Genomic DNA, 22,016 nt, shown 5'->3' on the forward strand with positions numbered 1-22,016 from the left:
GAGGGGCAGGGCTACGACAAACACTCTGGAAGTCACGAGCAGGGCGTGCTCAGTCACTTCAGCTGTGTCTGACCCCGTGGACTGCAGCCTGCCAGGCCACTTTGCCCATGGGATTCTCCAGGCAAGAATACTGGAGTGGTTGCCATTCCCTTCTCCAGAGGGATCTTCCCAATCCAGGGACTGAACCTGTGTCTCTTGCGTCCCCTGCCTTGGCAGGCAGGTTCTTTACCACTAGTGCCCCCTGAGCAGGGCAGGCCAGTGCTTTGCTCAAACTCTTCTCTGCTTAAATGGTTAAACATCATGGTTCTCCCCTCACTCTCCTGCCTGAAGCTACAGGTTTGCTCTTGAATATGGATGAGCTTGGTTTTCAAAAGCCAAGTGGGAGCCACACCCACTTCCGTGTGGCCGAGCGGGGCCTGCACTTTGCAGGCGCCCAGTTCCGGAGCACGAGATTTGGCTCTAACTACACAGGGCACTGTCCTCAGTGCTTCAGGCTGGGCGGGTTCAGGGTTTAGAAACAGGTCTCAAGGCCTTAGAGGACAAGCAGTCTCTGCACTGGCAACGGCCTCGTCCAGTCTTGGCTGTCTCTAAGGTTTTTTGGTTTTGTTTCTCACTGCACTGCTCTGTATGTGGGATCTTCGTTTCCCAACCAGGGATTGAACCCACGCCTCCTGCAGGGGACCACTTGGGAAGTCCCTGTTGTCTCTAAGACTTTAGGGAAGGGGTTAGAGCTGGCAGAGCCATCTCCTCCTCGGCTCTAGGACTTCCTGGCATCACATCTTTACCGAGGGCTCCACCCTTCACAGGGAAACAAAGGTTTTACTAATGTTAAAATCAGATCTTTCTAATATAAAAATTAAGAGTCTCAGTTCAGAGAGTGCCTGAACCTTTAAGGCAAGACTTTTAGAGTGAATTCGGCTCCCATGTACCAAGCCCTCGAGGAAGCGGTGCCTCTCCTGCTTGCTGAGCCTCTTGTAGCGTGGCGTGGGCACAGAGGCTTTTTCTCATCCTCAAGTGGTGCTGGATGAGACGCGGTTCATGCCATGCAGCTGCCTGCCTTCCCTGCAACATGATCCCCACAATGAAGAGTTTATCACGAGCCTGGGCCATCAGCACCCTGGAGGTCACCCACTTGAATTCAAAATCCTCAGTGTTTCCCGGCTTGTTTTCCAGTTTCCGGCTTTGCCATTTAGGCTGCTGGAGTCTATTTCAAGCCCCCAATAAGCAGCAATACAGCCCTCTCCCAAAACATCCCCGGTGGCCACATCACTGGTGAAAGAAAAAAGTACTTTTGAGTAATTACATTACTCCAGCTACCTTTGCAGATGGCCAGATTAAGGTGAAGCATTCACACTTCTTGAAGGAAAGAACCTCACTTTGTTGCGGTTCTACTGAGGAGATGAGCAAAGAGAGCATGCGGAAGTGAAACGCAGAAGTAAGGCTATATTTAGGAAGAATTCTTGCCTAGGAGCTTTCCAGGGGACCTAGGAAGTTACGGCCCCTCTTCCCTATCCTTCCCAATAGGTCTTGGAGGCTGAGGGATGTAATAACCAGCCTTACCTGGTTATTTCTTCTTTCAGGGCCGCAGGGTCTGCAGGGTAAAACTTCACACGGAAACACATGGTGAACGGAGGCTGGGCTGCACAGAAAAAGAGGTGTCCATCAGCAAAGACCCTCCCTGGCAGATGACAGGACTCACTGCCCCCCTGGATGCACAGGACTCTGAACCATCAGAAGATCCTCTCGTGTTTAGGGCCAACTTCTGCTCAGAACAACGGAAGGTTCCCAAGACACATTACAAGGAGGTGGTTTCCTCCCACCCTCCCCAGGGGCGAGGCTTCTGTCTTTTCATGGACAGTACTTACATCTCAATTGCTTCACCACAGACTTTGTAAACTCCAACCAATGCTGAAACAGAGAACACAGACCAAGAAAACCCTAATGAGAAGCAGTGTCAAATATATCTCGCTGTATTCGATTTAAATAGCTAGACAGATTGTAGCCCAGGGTGAACGCGGCTCAGAAGCCTGTGATATGTACGTTTGGAGAGTAGAGAGTGATAGGATTTTCTGAAATAAGCTCCCCATGGAACCAGCTGTGAAGGGGGGAAGAGTTCCAGCTTCAGATGCCATTTTGGGGCTCCCTGGCAATGTCGCCTTCCAAGATGGGGCGCCAGAGTTCCGAGCCATGTTTCTGGTGTGCTGATGGGCAGCAGTGAATGCACGGATATGTGCTGGGGACAGAGCTCCACTTGGCCTGAGTGGCGAATGCCTCCCTTTCATGGGCTGTGCGTGTCTGTGTGATGTGGTGGGGTCGTGAGGACACACAGAGGCGATTGGGAGCAGCTCTCGAAAGCACTGGCAGGTGGAATTTCATAAATGGTGAGAAGGCAGGGATGGCTGGTGTATGTTTCGTTTTTGTTTGAGCAACACATTGCCAGCCCTTGTGTGAGGGAATACATACTCAGAATTCCTTGGCATCCAGGGATGTTTAAAATGTAAGTCTTGTAAGATACCCAACCACAACTAATGTAGTATCCTGTTTTCCCTGGATTTTCACAGAGGCTGGACACAGTAGTAACACATTCCCACCCCCGCCCCCCGCCATGGTACTTCTGTTTGGGTCAGGAAGCAAGGAGATGGTTCTATATCATTTTCCCACTTCTACATGGATGCCTTATAAAATGCATTATTGATATTTGCTGCTTTTGTGCTCATCAGGAAACTTGACAATTTGCAGAGAGCTAGAATAGCTGATATTTGGGGCTTGATTATCGGGAAGCAGCTTAAAAGCACTGACCATAAGCTCTGGGAGGGCAGGAAATTCTGCCTGTTTCCCACTGTGTCACTGGTGACCAGCTCAGCGTTCAATGTTCAGCTGTAAGACGGATGGAGGAGCTAGTCCTCACCTCCCTCTTTTCTGGCGACTTTTGCTCAGTACAGTGGAGCCTCTTGGCTGAGTCCTCTCTCTGGCAGGAGAGCAGCCAGGGCTGTGCAGACACATCCTGGCCTCCCTCGGTTTCCAGCTCTCACCTTCTGGGCTGGACCGTGGTTCGTGCAGTTAATGGACCCACTAAGAGCCAGTTCTTCCATCAGCGCCACATGGATAATCTGAGCTGACACTCTGCTCTCTTGCTTCCCTCTGATCTGAGTTCCCACGAGGCTGGCAACTCATTATAGCCACTCAATGTGGTTAAGAGGTCCTTCTCACATTACACGGCCCACCGCGGCGTGGCTTCCCAGGGAAGGAAAGGCAAGGGATGAAATTGCATGGAAATGACTGGGGTTCCAGGCCGTGCCTGGGAAGGCGGCGGAGGCTGGCCTGTGCAGAGCACACCGGGACTGTGGACAATGAGATGAACACAGCACATGTCTGGGGCTCAGAAGACAGAACGCCCTGGGGCACGGGACCCATAGGTTAAAATGAACAAAGGGAGATAGACAGTGGGCTGCCCCGGTGGCCCAGATGGTAAAGAATCTCCCTGCAATGCAGGATCCTGGGTTCAATCCCTGGGTTCGATCCCTGTGCCGCCCCTGGAGGAGAGCGTGGCAATCCACTCCAGTCTTCTTGCCTGGAGAATTCCATGGGCAGAGGAGCCTGGGCTACAGTCCATGGGGTCGCAGAGAGTCGGACACGCCTGAGCGACTGACACAACAGCAACCACACAACTAAATGCAATGACAGATCCATTAGCAGCAGAAGGCAGAGAGGCTAAACGCAAGAGGCTACTCCTCTTGGCAATAGGTGGAGACAAGAGTTTGTACTGGAGTGAGACTCCTGAAAGAAGTGAGGCTGGAGGAGACTCAGAGGGGTGGGCAGGCAGTGGAAAGCTTGTCTAAGAGACTTCAAGGGTCTGGCAGAAAAATCTTGAGAGCATCCCCCGAAATATGGTGAGGGCCAGGGTGACCTTTTGCAGCTGTCTGGCTAAATCCAGGTCCCAGAATTACTAGCAAATTGATAACACTGGCTTGGGGAGGCGGGGTTAGGAGAAGAGTAAAAAGAAGGTTCAGAGACGGGAGCTTCCACCTGTATTTGGGTGAGTGGACCAGTGTGGCACAGTCTTCAGATTTGGGAGGCTTGAAGGGCAGGCTGAGATCAGGATGAGCCCAGGGCCTGAGGGGCAAAAGGGAATGGGGAATGAGGGTAGCTCATCCAAGAGTGGCCAGAGGAATCCCAGACCCTACAGAGACCCCTGAGAAGTGGGCAGGGACAGCATGGGTGTGAGCGCCAGGTTCTGCCTCACTGGTGCTCAGGGGAAGGGGTCTAGGGGGAGCCGGGGAGCTCACCTCCTCCATCTCTACTGTGATCAGTACATACAGAAGGACAGTTCTCTACTGGTCCATTTCCTCACAATGCTCAACGACCCTTGCAAGCCCCCCTGCTTGGCTTAAACCCTCAACAAAGGCACAGAATCAGGTCACTTTAGAGGCCATAGAGCAGGAATTCAGCAGGGAACCCCAGAAACCACACAGGCTCTGGCATCAGGCAGGTCCAAGCAGGACCTTTGTCACTTGCCTTGGGCAAGTTAGGCAACCTGCAGGAGACTGTTCACTCATCTGGAGAGTGGATGGTCAACTGCCGGTACGCATCTCATTCATGGGAAGGATCCAGTAACTTATGTGAAGCTCTCAGCTTTGTGCATGATAACACCTCAGTGCTCAACATCCATCGGATCAAAGGTCTAGGTGTGTGTCCAGCGTAGAGCCTGGCACATGGCAGCCACTCCATCAAAGTTTATTTCTCCTTTTCCCTACTTCCTTATCTTTCTCTGTCTCTGCTGGCTTTAAATCTTTGCAATCTCAACACACTCTCTTATTTTCCTCAAACACATTCTAAGTGAAAAACAATGGACAGGACACACTTTACGCTTGAACAGGATACATTTTACCCTTTTTTCTTCACACGTCACTGTCTTTGGAAGGTGAAGAACTGCAAGATTTGCAAGGGCCGAAAAGCCTGTGTCAGTTGGGCTCCACCTCTGTCCTGCTCGGGGAGGGTTGCTGTGGCACTCAGGCAAGGCCCCTCCTAACCAGACCAAGGCAAGCATGCCCATTTACCAGGGAAGGGGCAGGACAGCCTCAGCCTGTGACCTGGGCTCTGGGGCCACCACACCAGCCCAGCCGCTCTGCCTCTAACTGGGCAGCTTTGGGCAAATCTCTTCAGCTTTCATGCATATTAAAAAGCAGAGATGTCATTTTGCTGACAAAGGTCTGTATGGTCAAAGCTATGGTTTTTTGATTTGTCGTGTATGGATGTGAGAGCTGGACCATAAAGAAGGCTGAACACCAAAGAATTGATGCTTTCAAATTGTGGTGCTGGAGAAGACTCCCGAGAGTCCCTTGGACAGCAAGGAGATCAAACCAGTCAATCCTAAAGGAAATGAACCCTGAATATTCCCTGGAAGTACCGATGCTAAAGCTGAAGCTTCAATACTTTGGCCCCCTGATGCAAAGTGCTGACTCACTGGAAAAGACCCTGATGCTGGCAAAGACTGAGGGCAAGAGGAGAAGGGTCGACAGAGGACAAGATGGTTGGATGATCATTGACTCAATGGACGTAAGTTTGAGCAAACTCTGGGAGATAGTGAAGGACGGGCAAGCCTGGTGTGCTGCAGTCCGCAAAGAGTTGGAGACGACTGAGCAACTGAACAGCAACAACAACTTCAGCTCTCCAGGTTGCCATTTCAGTGTCTAGCAATCGATGGAGCACGCCAGGTGAGCTCTGCTGCAGGGTGTTCCAGGTCTCACAATATGATCCGAAGAGATGATATCCAACTACAGGGTCCAGTTGGTCCCCTGACTCCTGAGGCTAAGCTCTGAACATGAATGACAGTTAGTGCCTCAGGCTAACCGACCGACCCTCTCCCCCATCCGTGCTTTGAATATGGACTTACCCGCTGCTTATCAGGGTCCACAAAGCGGATCCCAAAATAGTCTTTCTCCAGTAGATTCAGGTGGTGGCAAAGAAGGTCAAACAGGTATTGGCCTTTGGCATCTCTCTGCAAAGAAAGCAAGCTCCACTGAGAAACAGAGTGTAACTGTGTTTTGATGGTCATTAAAGGTCACTTGTGACAGTTCCATGAGGATATGAAAGGGATACATGTCCATAACCGTGTCCTCCACGTTGTGATGGATTCAACATTCGTGGGAATTCTGAAGCTTTTAGCACCTGGAAGGAGCCCAAGAACCCTTCCTTCCACAAAGATAAGGCAGATAGATTCAGGTAGGCCCAGTCCCCATTGGGTGGAACATGCTGAGTCTAGCTTGTCTCCATCCCCATCACCCACCCCACAGGTGAAGAAGAACCGTCTCTCACCGCGGCCCCGGCCAGAGCCTTCTAGCCAGTCCTCTGTTTCTGGGTTCACCCTCGCTCCACATGATGGCCAGGGTGACCACCATTTAGACAAACTTTTTTTTTTTAACTGAATAAGTAATGCAGGTACATAGTAAGATATTCAACCATACAAAAGCATATACTACCAAGAGTAAGTCTCCCTTGGACCTCACTCGCCCTGTGCCTTGGACCTCACTCCCGACCCCAGGAGCTTCTTGGGCATCTTTTTTTTTTTTTTACTTTTTTCTTTTTAATTTGAAGAGGATTATCTGGAAGAGAAGCCTGATGAGGAAACTAAGACAGAAGTAAAGGAAACTTAGTGAAAAATCACTAAGTCACGTTTCTCAACTTTTCTACCATGAAGATCCTTAAGATATATTTTTCAAACATTTTCAACTGTAACGCTTAGTTTAAAACATTTTATACCAAAGGAACATTTCATGCAAAGATGGGCTCGATAAAGGACAGAAATGGTATGGACCTAACAGAAGCAGAAGATATTAAGAAGAGATGGCAAGAATACACAGAAGAACTGTACAAAAAAGATCTTCACGACCCAGATAATCACAATGGTGTGATCACTGACCTAGAGCCAGATATCCTGGAATGTGAAGTTAAGTGGGCCTTAGAAAGCATCACTACGAACAAAGCTAGTGGAGGTGATGGAATTCCAGTTGAGCTATTCCAAATCCTGAAAGATGATGCTGTGAGAGTGCTGCACTCAATATGCCAGCAAATTTGGAAAACTCACCAGTGGCCACAGGACTGGAAAAGGTCAGTTTTCATTCCAATCCCAAAGAAAGGCAATGCCAAAGAATGCTCAAACTACTGCACAATTGCACTCATCTCACACGCTAGTAAAATAATGCTCAAAATTCTCCAAGCCAGGCTTCAGCAATATGTGAACCGTGAACTTCCTGATGTTCAAGCTGGTTTTAGAAAAGGCAGACAAACCAGAGATCAAATTGCCAACATCTGCTGGATCATGGAAAAAGCAAGAGAGTTCCAGAAAGGTATCTATTTCTGCTTTATTGACTATGCCAAAGCCTTTGACTGTGTGGATCACAATAAACTGTGGAAAATTGTGAAAGAGATGGGAATACCAGACCACCTGACCTGCCTCTTGAGAAATCTGTATGCAGGTCAGGAAGCAACAGTTAGAACTGGACATGGAACAACAGACTGGTTCCAAATAGGAAACGGAGTACGTCAAGGCTGTATATTGTCACCCTGTTTATTTAACTTATATGCAGAGTACATCATGAGAAACGCTGGACTGGAAGAAACACAAGCTGGAATCAAGATTGCCGGGAGAAATATCAATAACCTCAGATATACAGATGACACCACCCTTATGGCAGAAAGTGAAGAGGAACTCAAAAGCCTCTTGATGAAAGTGAAAGTGGAGAGTGAAAAAGTTGGCTTAAAGCTCAACATTCAGAAAACGAAGATCATGGCATCCGGTCCCACCACTTCATGGGAAATAGATGGGGAAACAGTGGAAACAATGTCAGACTTTATTTTTCTGGGCTCCAAAATCACTGCAGATGGTGATTGCAGCCATGAAATTAAAAGACACTTACTCCTTGGAAGGAAAGTTATGACCAACCTAGATAGCATATTCAAAAGCAGAGACATTACTTTGCCAACAAAGGTTCGTCTAGTCAAGGCTATGGTTTTTCCTGTGGTCATGTATGGATGTGAGAGTTGGACTGTGAAGAAGGCTGAGCACTGAAGAATTGATGCTTTTGAACTGTGGTGTTGGAGAAGATTCTTGCGAGTCCCTTGGACTGCAAGGAGATCCAACCAGTCCATTCTGAAGGAGATCAGCCCTGGGATTTCTTTGGAAGGAATGATGCTAAAGCTGAAACTCTAGTACTTTGGCCACCTCAGGTGAAGAGTTGACTCATTGGAAAAGACTCTGATGCTGGGAGGGATTGGGGGCAGGAGGAGAAGGGAATGACAGAGGATGAGATGGCTGGATGGCATGACTGACTCGATGGACGTGAGTTTGAGTGAACTCCGGGAGTTGGTGATGGACAGGGAGGCCTGGCGTGCTGCGATTCATGGGGTCGCAAAGAGTCGGACATGACTGAGCAACTGATCTGATCTGAGACTGCAAGCCAACACATGTACACATATGTACATGAATGTATGTACATGTCATTTATATACATGTACACACGTCATGTATCTACACACATAAATAATTAAAACAACTTTCACAAAATGCTCTCCTTACTATGCAAGATGTAGGTTGATATTTTAAGTGCTATCTGTGACTTCACTAAGGTAATTTCAGAACCTCTCCTGAGTTGTGACCTACAATTTGAAACTCACTATGTTAGAAGTTGTCTTCCCAAAAGTTCATCTCAAACTTGGATCCTCTTTCTCCTTCATTTCTTTTTTCTTCTTCTTTTCTTGTATGTCCTTAATGTGGTTATATTTTATACCCAGGCAAGCCGATATATACATATACATCTTCTCTTAAAAAAAACGTCAGTGGCATATTTTATACTGTGCTCTGTTTCTTGGGATTTTCCCCCACGTAGGGTCTCTTGTGACTCTTCCTATAGCAGCACATACACATAAGCCTCACAGTTTTGAACTGCAGTGAGGACCCCGTGATCTTTAATTACATTATCGCTCCTGCATAACGCTGTCAGCAAGGAGCCTGTCTTGCTCTCAGAACAAAATCCAAACTCTGACCGTGGCCTCAAGGCCCTGCATAACCTGGTTCTGGCCTCCTCTCTGAACTCCCCCAAACCATTCTCCCTCCTCTCCGGCCACAGTCTCCCCACTCCTGAGCATGCCAAGGCTCTTCTGCATCTTTGCGTCCTCTCTGCCTGGGATGCCCTCCCTCCACTCATCTCCCTGAGGTCTCAGCTCAGATGTCTCTGGTACAGAGAAGTCTTTCCCCTACAGAATGACCCCTCCTCGTCTCTTTACAGGTCCTTTGTTTATCCTGTTTATTTCCTTCTGGCACTGACCAGCCTGTCAGCGTATTGTTCATTATTTGTTTACTGATGTATCATCTGCTCCCTTTCTAGACTGCAGTTTTCATGAGGGCAGAGCCATCCCCCAGAATCCAGCACAAGGCTTGGCATATGGCAGGGACGTCCTCAAAGCTTATTTGCTGAATCAATGAATAGCAGGTGGAGGGGTGGCCAGAGACTGTCAGGAAATTAGGTCCCTCGCTTCTAAACCCATAACCTTCTTCTTCAGGGACCTTCCTGGAGTGAGCTGGGAGGAGAATGGCTTGCAGGTGAGTGTCAGGACAGCAGGAGCTCTGCAAGGCAGCATCTCTGGGCCTCTCCCCAGTGGTCTCTGCAGCTCAGCCAAGATGCTCGTCTCTGGTGGATCTGTGTTTAGTGCTGCATGGAAATCAAGGTGGTCTTGTAAGATCCGAACCATCTCACCTGGGGCAAGGCCCAAGGCAATGGGGCGTTATGGGAGGGCCTGGCCCTGCTCCAAGAATGGGCAGATCTTCAAGACCTCTTCAGAAGATTTACCCCTCAGGGACTTCCCTGATGGTCCCGTGGCTAAGACTGCATGCTCCCAATGCATGGGGACCAGGTTCAATCCCTAGACGGGGAACTAGATTCCACATGCCGCAACTAAGAGTTTGCATGCTACATCTAAGACGCGGTACAACCAAATAAATAAAAATACATTTTAAAAATATAAAAGAAAATAGTTTACCCCTCACTATTTCCCTTCTGCCAGCTTACCTGATACTTTTCAAAAAGAACTAGGGCAGGATAGCAAATCTCTCAGCGTGTATATTAAGAAGCTTATCCTTGCAGGACTGGAAGGATGAGCGAGGGGACAGCTCAACTAAGGAAGGTGGTGGCACGTGGGCACCTCTCCCTCCTCTTCTGCGGGCCTTGCGCTCCCTCCCACGACACAACCCTGAGGCAGCGGTCCCCATTCTTACACCCTCGGGTCTCCCACCAGAAAAAGCTACTCTCACAACAGAGCCTTGTCGTGAATCACCCTGGAACTTCAGCGTGACGGGCCATAAAACCAGGTCTTTCAAAGGACTCTAAGAACAACGGTCATTGTGGGCATGGCTATCAACTCTTACTGATCTACCTGAGGGTGAGAAGAGCTTAAACTCATTTTTAAACGGAGGAAATAGGCTTAACCCTATCTCAAGCAGCATATCCTGTACTTATTCTCTCTCTTAAAGCAACTGAAATGGAATACTAAGAGACAGTGCATATTATGAACATTTTTCTCTACAAATTTTCCTTTGTACCAAGCTGGCTACTACACTGTGATCAGCTGGGGGAGAGGTTTCTTTCTTTCTTTTTTTTTTTTAATAAAAGTATAGTTGATTTATTAATTATGTTAGTTTCAGGTGAACAGCAGAGTGATTCAGCATTTTGGCAGGTTATACTTCATGACAGGTTATTTCAAGGTAATGGGTATAATTCTCTGCACGATGTAATATATCCCTGTTGCTTACCCATTTTATATATGGTGGTGGTTTAGTCGCTAAGTCGTGCCTGAGTCTTGCAACCCCATGGACTGTAGCCTGCCAGGCTCCGCTGTCCATGGGAATTCTCCAGGCAAGAATATCGGAGTGGGTTGCTATTTCCTTCTCCAGGGGATCTTCCTGACCCAGAAATTGAACCAGGGTCTCCTGCATTGCAGGCGGATTCTTTACCAACTGAGCTATGAGGGAAGCCCTATAGTCATCTGTTAATCCCACACCCCTCATTTGTCTATCCTGGGGTGAGTTTCTTAGATGTATTATTTATTTAGGCTGTGCTGGGTCTTCATTGCTGCGCCTGGGCTTCCTCTAGTTGCAGGTTTCTCATTATGGTGGCTTCTCTTGTTGTGGAGCTGGGCTCTAGGGTGTGTGGGCTCAGCAGTCACAGCAGACAGGTCTAGCTGGCCCTCGGTGTGTGGATCTCCCTGGACCAGGGATGGAACCTGTGTCTCCTGCACCGGCAGGTGGGTTCTTAACTTCCCTGGCCCTGCTGCTGCTGCTGCTAAGTCACTTCAGTCGTGTCCGACTCTGTGCGACCCCATAGATGGCAGCCCACCAGGCTCCTCTGTCCATGGGATTCTCCAGGCAAGAACACTGGAGTGGGTTGCCATTTCCTCCTCCAATACACGAAAGTGAAAAGTGAAAGTGAAGTCGCTCAGTCGTGTCCGACTCTTAGCGACCCCATGGACTGCAGCCTACCAGGCTCCTCCATCCATAGGATTTTCCAGGCAAGAGTACTGGAGTGGGGTGCCATTGCCTTCTCCTCCCTGGCCCTGGGGGGAGTTTTAATAGCTGAAGAAGTTGGCTTTCTTGCACACAACAACCATATTAGCACAAGAGCCCAAGGCAGCCATGGGGAAATTGTGCTTCTGTGATAGAAATCACATGGACTTTTAAACAAGAACCATGTCTTCCATAAAAATAACTTAGTCATCTGAGTTGGTGGCTCAAATACACTTGCATGGCTCTTAGCTGGTAAGAATGTTAAGTTCAGTAGATCCGACCTCGGAGTTGTTCCACTTCACAGGAAGAAAAAGGAAGCACTGGCTTTTCTCCAGGTAGTCATAAAAAACAACAATAACAGCCACACATGTACATCGTTTATATCAGTACAAAAGGGTCTTTTTCTATTTCCCAGCATCTGGTGAAAGCCCTGCTCCCCACCATGAAGTGACCCCTCCCTTGGAGCACTGGGCCTGTGGCTGGTGGCCGGGCCCCAGGCAGCCTTTGGGGGAAGTCACATTCAGGTGGAGCTCGTGGTGGGTTCCCACAACAGACCTCTGGCAGGGCCTAGTGTTTGGAGATTGAAAACTTCCTGGCCTGCACTGACAGATACCCGCCGTGTCCTAGGAGTCCCTCTCTGTGGTCTCCCCACCTGAAGCTGGGGCTTTCTGGACTATCCTCTGGCAGCCAGCCTTCTCCTCTGGGGGGACGGCAAAGCCCAGTGAGCCCACCTCCTTTCCCCTTGGCCGCAGTCGCCCTGGCACTACTCCCACCCGGGCGCTCCGAGCTGGATGTTGTGCCATTGATTACACTGGGGACACAGGCGCTCACGCTGACAGGTGATTACGGTTTAGTCACCGAGTCGGGGCTCCAAGCCCCAGGCCGTTTATCTTCGGGACAAGCGAGCTGAGGCAGAGCACCTGAATCCAGCTAAATCTCGGAGGTTATTCTCCTCACAAGGACATGAGTAAGGGCAAAACAGCGCATGAAGCACCCATCTAAAACATAAATATACATTTTATGAACCATAGTAGTACCTACATACATATTTTAAAATGGTAGTGCATAGACAGGCCACCTCTTAATTCTGTCTAGACGGTGCCCAGAATGATGCATGAGCCCCTCGGAACCGCTCTGCAACTCTGAGGTCTGGAGAATTCAGGTGCCTTCCTGGAGTGCCTGGTCCAGAGAAGGCAGGAGGCAGGAGGCAGGCTTGGGCTAGTGACCTATCCTGTTCAAGGTTCATCACATTTTCTGCCTCACAATCAATAGCCCTGGGCAGGAGAACAGCTTTTTTTTTTTTTCTTTTAAACCCATCACAGGGTTGATTCCAGGGACTCTGGCCTGGTGCACTCTGATCAGAGGGGCTAACATGTAGAAAGCCCCCTACTCACTGGGCCTCACCCTGGGCAATCCCACTTACCCAGAAGGCAGGCAGACTGTAAGTGCCAACTACCTGAGTCATGAAGAGGGCAAGAGACATCACAGCCTCCTCAGATCCTGCGTCCCAGGCGGTTAAGGGGAGCTGCCATGGCTTCATGGCCCTTCGAGAAGGCAGAGGGGAGAGGGAGGGTTGCAGGAGGTGGCACCAGCTTCCCCATCCCCAAAACACAAGAGTCCAGGGGTGTGGAAAGGCCATGCCAGGATGGAGGGAACAAGAGTGGATGGAATGAGTTGTCCTTGGGGTGGGATGAGGCACCAAGGGTGGGAGGAAACCCCAGCCTCTGTTCTGACCTAACTTTACACTTCTTGTGGGCCCAGGACTGGCTTTCTCATCCATGTCTTCCAAGGGCATGCGGGTGCCGCCAGCTGCCGGGTTCAGGAGCAGATGCTGAGAGAAAGCACTTTAATGTCACAGGGGGACAGCCACGGTAGCTCATCTTCTCAGGGCCGGGGCACGAGCACGCGGAGCGGAAAGTGTGAATCAATTCCCGGGGCGCCATTCTGCCCTGGTGTTCACACACTACAGCGGCCGGGCTTCTGGGGCACAGGGAGGAGAGGGGCACAGACGCAACCAGCAGGGCACTGGATTTCTTCACTGCTGCACTTTCCATTTTCTTTGAAGGGCCCGAACTCCTGCCAAGCTCCGGGCCCAGGAGCCCACTTTTCTTGCTTAGTGGTAAACCAACAAAATATGTCCAGGAACTGCTGAGGCTGCAGCTAGACAAGCAGCTGGCTCCCTCCAAGAGGAGATGGGGGGTCGGGGGAGATGTTCAGCTCCATGGAGAAATGCCGGGCAGCTCAGCACAGGGCTGGAGAGGAGCCCTCGCTCCTGACTCTCAGCGGAGACAGACTCCAGGGCTTGGCAGCAAGGCTGGGGCCCATGCAGGCACTTGGTATCTAGACTGTAGCACCAGGAGGTCCCAGCACTGCACTGGGACCAGTGGCGATGTGGCTCCTGGGGGGAGAGACGAGGGCCTAAGGAGGGAAGTCGGAGTTCAGATGGAGAAGGAATGGCACGCACCCGGACTCCTGCAGCCACCTGCCCGGCTAGTCCTTTACAAACGCAGCGCCTTCTTGAACCAATAGCCCGCTCCTCCCCACTCAACAGGCAGGACTGAGAGAGTCGGGGTGCTTTCCATGATGCAAAGAGCTATCTGTAGGTTCCGATGCCAGGCGTGGAGCCCCAGGGAGCCCCGCTGGCAGTCCTGGCTCGGGTCAGAGAACTGGCCGAGCTCGGCGCCACGAGGTGTGGTGGGCAGAGGACTTGCACACAGGGCAGGGCAAACACATTCCATCTGCAACACGGAGGGCACCGTGCCAAGTCAGCGTCACGGGAGGGAGGGCTGCATGTTCTGTCAGCACAGGTGGCCCACGCCAGACTCCACAGGGGCGATCAGGATCTCTGAGCAGACCCCTCAAAGCGGCTGTCAGCTCGTAAGAGCAGGGCTAAGGACAGCGCTAGACTTATTGAGTTATCAGTGATGATGTTTCCACAGCCAAGGCACCCCTGCTCCTGTGTGGATTCCTTGTACTTGGGGAAGTTACCAGAAAGAAAAAAAAAAATCTGAGCTGAGCCTGAAAAAGAGCAAGCATGTCCATCTTTCCTACAGCGAGGCCACCTTTATAGTAAAGTGACTCTCAGAAGTGTCATTGTTTCTTGCTGCTCATTGCATACGTTTCGGTTGTATTTTTCCAGCCAGTATTGAATATCTCAGTGGACTAGTCATGTCACAGCTATAGAATTACAAAAACTCAGCCAAGCTTGTTAGGGGGGTAAAAAACAACAACTCAGCATTTTGTGTGAAGCTCATATTCTCTCTCTCTCTCTCTCTCTCTCTCTCACACACACACAGCCTCTCATAAAACTATGCCTTCTCTACAACATGACGTCAGATGTCAGATAATTTGTAAGGAAAGCCCAGCATTTGGGGGGCAAATAAACACTCCCTCAGAATGTAAACTGGTACAGCCACTACGGAAAAGAGTGCGGAAGTTCTTCAAAAAACTAAAAATAGGGTCTTCCTTGTTGGTCCAGTGGTTAAGAATTCACCCTGCACGCAGGGGACATGGGTTTGAGAAACTCAGCCTTCATGCTACAACTACTGAAGCCCATGAATCGTAACTGGAGTCTGTGCACAGCAGTGAAAGACCCTGCACACAGCAGCTAAGACCCAGCACAGCCAAATACATAAATTAATGTAAAAAACAGAAAAAACTAAAAGTAGAGTTGCCACGTGATCTAGCAATCCCACTCCTGGGCACACATCTGTACAAAACTACAATTCAAAAGACGGTAAAGAATCTGCCGGCAGTGCTGGAGATCTCAGTTTGGTCCCTGGGTTGGGAAGATCTCCTGGAGGAGGGCATGGCAACCCACTCCTGTATTCTTGCCTGGAGGAGAATCCCCATGGACAGAGGGACCTGGTGGGTTACAGTCCCTGGGGTCGCAAAGAGCTGGACACGACCGAGCGACTAGGCACACACAACTCAAGAAGATGACATGCCCCCCTACACTCACAGCAGCTCTATTCACAACAGTCAAGACGCGGAAACCTAAATGTCTGCTGACCCACGAGTGGGTACAGAGGACACGCTGCACATACCCAAGGGAATACTACTCAGGCATGAAAGGAGGGGATTCTGCCACTTTAGCTACGTGGATGGATCTAGAGATGGTCATACTAAGTGGAGTCAGAGAAAGACAAATACCATACGATATCACTTTTATGTGAAATCTAAAACATGGACAAATGAACTTATCTATAAAACAGAGACAGACTCACAGACAGACAGACAGACTTGTGGTTGCCAAGGGCGAGGGGGGAGGGGGCATGGATCGGGAGTCTGTGATTAGCAGATGCAACTGTTATATACAGAATGGATAAACACCAGGGTCCTGCTGTATAGCACAGGGAACTATACTCAGTATCTTGTGATAAACCATAATGGAAAATGATATGAATAAGAATGTATATGTGCACAACTGAATCACGGTGCTATACAGCAGAAATCAGCACAACACTGTGAATCAACTATACTTCAACAAAACAAATTAAAAAAACAAATTACTTAAAAAAAACAGGCATCCCCTTGCACCCAACCCTAAAGACAGTAAACTGACAATACATTTTATTGTCTTTTTTTCCCCAAAGGACAAATGCACATGCTCTTTGACAAGCCCAGGAATTTCTGGGGTTAAGGGGAGTGGCCTGTGTGGCCAGGGTCAGGAGCGCCGCGTCAAGCTCACGTTCTCACTGGTTCTCATAATCCTGCAGCCTTTCTCTCAGCCTCTCTGACCCTCAGCGGGAAACTGTTTATTGGCCACTACCAACAAACGTGGTGAATTCTGAGTGGGACACATCCCGTGATGAAGGAGGCCAGGATTTCTGAGTCCTGGTACAATCTCCTTTTCAATTTTCCTATCAGGTCACTTGTATTCCCTTGGAGTTGAGGTGGAGGCAAAGAGAGCAGAGAGGGGAAGGGCCCTGGGAAGAGTCACTGAGGATGAGCCCTGGGCTTGGAGCCAAAGCCCTGCTCTGACACTCCTCAGCTTGTGACCTTGGACCTGTCCCTTAATCTATCTGAGCTTCTGTTTCTTTAGCTACAAAACAAGGTTAACACTACATCTCTCAAAGGATTACTGAGACATAACAAAACCAGAGACATAACAGGCATAAGGACCCTGTGCATTTTTCCAACTAACTTCCTCTGCCTCCTGTAAACTCTTCTTCCTTTAGGCGGAGTGGACTTGTACATGACAAGGCCTTAGTGACGACGCTGTGTTCTCCCCAGACAAGAACACTCAGGTGGGGCCTGGCTACACGTTCACCTTTGCAGCACCCCTGAGCTGGTGGGGATGGCCACCACTTTGGAAATGTTCTCCAGGGGCTCTCAAGGCACAGTTTGCATCTTTTCCTTATCCCAAAGTTATTTTTCCCAGACAAGGTCAGAAGTAGAAAATATCAAATATATGCAATTAACCCAAACCCTTTGGAGGCTTGGCAGAACAAATAAAACTCAAAGTTAGTAGAAGAAAAGAAATCATAAAGATCAGAATAGAAAGAAAGTAGAGATGAAGAAAACAATAGAATGGATCAATGAAACTAAAATCTGGTTCTTAAAAAAGATAAACAAAATTGATAAACCTTTAGCCAGACTCATCAAGAAAAAAAGAGGTCTCAAATCAAGAAAATTAGAAACAAAAAAGAAGTTACAAGGGAAGCACAGAAATACAAAAGATCATAAGAGACTACTACAAGCAACTATAGGCCAATAAAATGGACAACCTCGAAGAAATGCACAAATTCTTAGGAAGGCACAAACTTGCAAAACTAAAGCAGGAAGAAATAGCAAATATGAGCATTCCAATCACAAGTACTAAAATTGAAACTGTGATTTAAAAACTCCCCCAAAAAACAAAAGTCCAGGACCAGATGGCTTCACAGGTGAGTTCTATCAAATATTTAGAGAAGAGTTAACATCTATCCTTATGAAGGTCTTCCAAAAAATTACTAAAGAAGGAACACTTTCAAGCTCATTCTTCAAGGCACCATTACCCTGATACCAAAACAAAAGATATCACAAAAAAGAAAATTATGGGCCAATATCACTGATGAAAACAGACATAAAAATCTTTAACAAAATACTAGCAAACCAAATCCAACAACACATTTAAAGGATCATAAACCATGATCAAGTGGGATTTATTCCAAGGATGCAAGGACTCTTTCAGTTCAGTTCCGTCACTCAGTTGCATCCAACTCTTTGTGACCCCATGAACCACAGCACGCCAGGCCTCCCTGTCCATCACCAACTCCTGGAGTTTATTCAAACTCATGTCCATAAGGACTCTTTAATATATGCAAATCAATCAATGAGATACACTGCATTAACCAACTGAAGAATAAAAACCATATGATCATCTCAATAGATGCAGAAAAAGCTTCTGATAAAATTCAGCACCCATTTATGTTAAAAACTCTCCAGAAAGTGGGCATAGAGGTTTCTCCAGAAATCTGCCACAACATAATAAAAGCCACATACAACAAACTGACAGCTAACATTCTCAACAGTGAAAAACTGAAAGCATTTCCTCTAAGTTTAGGAATAAGACAAGGGTGCTCATTCTCACCACTTTTATTCAACATAGTTTTGAAAGTCCTAGCCATGGCAGTCAGAGAAGAAAAAAAAAGAAATAAAAGGAATCCAAATAGGAAAATAAGTAAAACTATTAACTATTTGCAGATGACATGATACTGTACACAGAAAATCCTAAAGACACGACCAGAAAACTACTAGAACTCATCAATGAATTCAGTAAAGTTGCAGATACAAAATTAATACATAGAAATCTCTGACATTCCTATACACTAACAGTGAAAGATCAGAGAGAGAAATCAAGGAAACAATTCCATTTACCATTGCATCAAAAAGAATAAAACACCTAGAAATAAACCTAAGGAAGCAAAAGACCTGTATGCAGAAACTGTAAGATGCTGATGAAAGAAATAAAAGATGATACAAACAGATGGAGAGCTATGCCATGTTTTTAATTGGAAGAATCAATATTGCCAAAACGACTGTACTACCCAAAGCAATACACAGATTCAATGTATTGTCTATCAAATTACCAATGGCATTTTTCACAGAATTAGAACAAAACATTTTACAATTTGTATGGAAACACAAAAGACTCCAAACAGTCAAAGCAATCATAAGAAAGAAAAAAATGAAGCTGGAGGAATCAGGCTCCCTAACTTCAGACTATACTATAAAACTACAGTGATCAGAACAGTTTGGTACTGGCACAAAAACAGAAATATAGATCAATGGAACAGGATAGACCAGTCCAGAGATAAACCCATATACCTATGGTCAACTAATCTATAAAAAGGAGGCAAGAATATACAGTCTCTTCAATAAGTGGTGCTGGGAAAATTGTAAAAAATTGTAAAAAAAATTGCAAAAAAAATTGTAAAAAAATGAAAATTATAAAAAATATGTAAAAAATGAAAATTAGAACACTGTAACTCCATACACACAAAAAATTCAAAATGGATTAAAGACCTAAATGTAAGGCCAGACACTATAAAACTCCTAAAGGAAAACATAGGCAGAACATTCTCTGACACAATTTTGCAGCAGTATCTTTTTTTGATCCACTGCCTAATGAAAATAAAAACAAAAATAAACACTTGGGACCTAATTAAACTTAAAAGTTTTTGCACAGCAAAGAAAACCATAATCAAAATGAAAAGACAACCCATAGAAGGGAAGAAATATTTGCAAATGAAGTGACCAACAAGGAATTAATATCCAAAATATATAAACAGCTCATGCAGCTCACTATCAAAAAAAACAAACAACTCAAGCAAAAGTCCCTGATGAAGGTGAAAGAGGAGAGTGAAAATGCTGACTTAAAACTCAATATTAAAAAAACTAGGATTATGGCATATGGTCCCATCACTTCATGGAAAGTAGATGGGGAAAAAAATGGAAACAATGGCAGATTTTATTTTCTTGGGCTCCAAAATCACTGCAGATGGTGACTACAGCCACAAAATTAAGACACTTGCTCCTTGAAGAAAGCTATGACCAACCTAGACAGCATATTAAAAAGCAGAGACGTTACTTTGCCAACAAAGGTCTGTATAGTCAAAGCTATGATTTTTCCAGTAGTCACATATGGATATGAGATTTAGACCATAAAGAAGGCTGAGCACCGAAGAACTGATGCTTTCTAACCATGATGCTGGAGAAAACTCTTGAGAGAGCCTTGGATAGGAAGGAGATCAAACCAGTCAATCCTAAATTATTCACTGGAAGGACTGATATGGAAGCTGAAGCTCCCAATACTTTGGCCACCTGATGTGAAGACCAGATTCGTTGATAAAGACCCTGATTCTGGGAAAGATTGAGGAAAGAAGGAGAAGGGGGCAACAGAGGATGAGATGGTTGGATGGCCTCACCGAATTAGTGGATATGAGTTGGAGCAAATTCTGGGAGATGGTGAAGGACGGGAAGCCTGGCATGCTGCAGGCCATGGGGTCATAAAGAGTCAGACATGACTCAGTGACTGAACAGCAACAAACAAAAAGTAGGCAGAAGATCTAAATAGGTATTTCTCCAGAGACACTCAGATGGCCAAAAAACACATGAAAAATGCTCAATAATTGCTAATTAATAGAGAAATGCAAATCAAAACTACAATAAGGTATTACCTCACATGGGTCAGAATGGCAAAAAAAAAAAAAACCCTACAAACAATAAATGCTGGAGAGGGTGTAGAGAAAAGGAACCCTCCTACACTATTTGTGGGAATGTAAATAGATACAACCATTATGGAGAACAGTATGGAGGTTCCTTAAAAAACTAAATATAGAACTACTATATGATCACAATCCTACTCCTGAACATACATCCAGAGAAAACCATAGTTTAAAAAGATACATGCACCCCAGCATTCACTGCAGCACTGCTTTCCAGCCAGGACACAGAAGCAACCGACCTGTCCACTGACAGAGGCGTGGATAAAGAAAGTGTGGTACATATATACAGTGGAGTATTACTCAGCCACAAAGAAGAACAAAATAATGCCATCTGCAGCAACACGGATGGATCTAGAGATTCTCACACTGAGTGAAATCAGTCAGAGAAAGACAAATATCATATATTGCTTATATGTGGAATCTAAAAAACAATGGTACAGATGAACTTATTTATAAAACAGAAATCGAGTCACGGATGTGGAAAACTAACTTATGGTTACCCGGGGGGGATTGGGATTGATATATACACATTACTATATATGAAACAGACAACTAAGAAGGACCTTCTGTACGGCAGAGGGAATTCTACTCTATACTCTCTAATACCCTACACGGGAAAAGAGTCCAGTGGACTTCCTCCTGGAGTCTGCAGACGACTGCGCATCCTCATGGCAGGTGAAGGGCGAAGGAGGGACAAGTAGAGCTTACGGCTCCCAGTCTGGATGCCCGAGTTCCCCAGAGCTCACCCAGTCACTCACAGACGCTGGCGTCCTTAGCTAGGACCAGACTGGTCGTTCTCACTGCTTCCCCTAAGAAGGACAGCCAGGCCTCCCTTGAAAAGTCTCTCCTCAGAGCAGACAGGACTCTGAGCGCTGGCTCCAGGGCTGGCTCTTGCTCTACGGTCCCACTGATGGATGCCCTACGCCCTTTCCCAGCACTAAGTGGAGACAACCTCATTGCAACAACAAAACTGAAGTCCCAGGAGAGGAGTGAGACAGCTGGGGCCAGAAGACAAGCAGGTGGTGGGAAGATGGTTTACTGTGCAAATGCTGAGACCCGGGGAAGCAAAGGGCAAACCCCTCATCTCCCAACAGCAGCTATGTCAGTGGTGGAGCGGGGTGGAGAGGAGAGGTGAGGTCGGAGGCAACGGCTAGCTCTCCTGAAAACAGTTTCCTTAATAAATTCAGCACCATACCATGCTCTGGACCAGTGGTGCCAACTGGAGCCTGCACTGGAGTCACCTGGAAAGTCGTTAAAACAGAATGCTGGGCCCCTCTTCTAGACTATCTGGTTTTGTGGGTCTGGAGGGGGCCTAACGAGATCCAGTGATGCCAAAGCTGATGGTCTGGGCTCACAGGACTAGATCCACCCTTCTCCAGCACCTGGCGGTCACCAGCAGCTTACAGGACAAGGCCTGCAGGAGTACGGGGGAGAGAAAGTAGGTATTTGAACTCCATGACAATCCAGGTCTGTTGGTACAATTCTCACTTTTATTTATCTTTCACGTTCTCCTGTACCAAGAGTACCAACTTCAGTGCCCTCGGCTTGGGAATTTAATACTACAGAAGAACTCTGTCCCTCCCTGCCAGGTTTCCCAATTCTGCCTTTTATGCCAGTGGGCAGCTGCCCAATTCTGGCTGCAAAGTTCAAGTCCCCAATTACCATCTACTTTCAGTGGCTAAGCAGCACAAAATTCACTGCCCTTTTGCCATGAACTAGATCATCAGAAAATAAAGCTGGCAGGTATCATC

General features: G+C 47.3%; 1 protein-coding gene across 5 annotated transcripts in view; it reads right to left on the minus strand.

The window, feature by feature from the left end:
* Positions 1 to 22,016, minus strand: part of FRMD5 (FERM domain containing 5) — a 324,138-nt gene that overhangs the window by 39,635 nt on the left and 262,487 nt on the right. For all 5 annotated transcript variants that reach the window (XM_070775550.1, XM_070775548.1, XM_070775549.1 and 2 more), the window contains exons 2-4: positions 5,894 to 5,998; positions 1,866 to 1,908; positions 1,561 to 1,639 (exon numbers count right to left, since the gene is read on the minus strand). In XM_070775550.1, the coding sequence (XP_070631651.1) occupies positions 1,561 to 1,639; positions 1,866 to 1,908; positions 5,894 to 5,998 (227 nt within the window). The remainder of the gene's footprint in view (positions 1 to 1,560; positions 1,640 to 1,865; positions 1,909 to 5,893; positions 5,999 to 22,016) is intronic.

The sequence above is a fragment of the Bos indicus genome, chromosome 21, assembly GCF_029378745.1.
Source record: "Bos indicus isolate NIAB-ARS_2022 breed Sahiwal x Tharparkar chromosome 21, NIAB-ARS_B.indTharparkar_mat_pri_1.0, whole genome shotgun sequence".
Taxonomy (NCBI): domain Eukaryota; kingdom Metazoa; phylum Chordata; class Mammalia; order Artiodactyla; family Bovidae; genus Bos; species Bos indicus.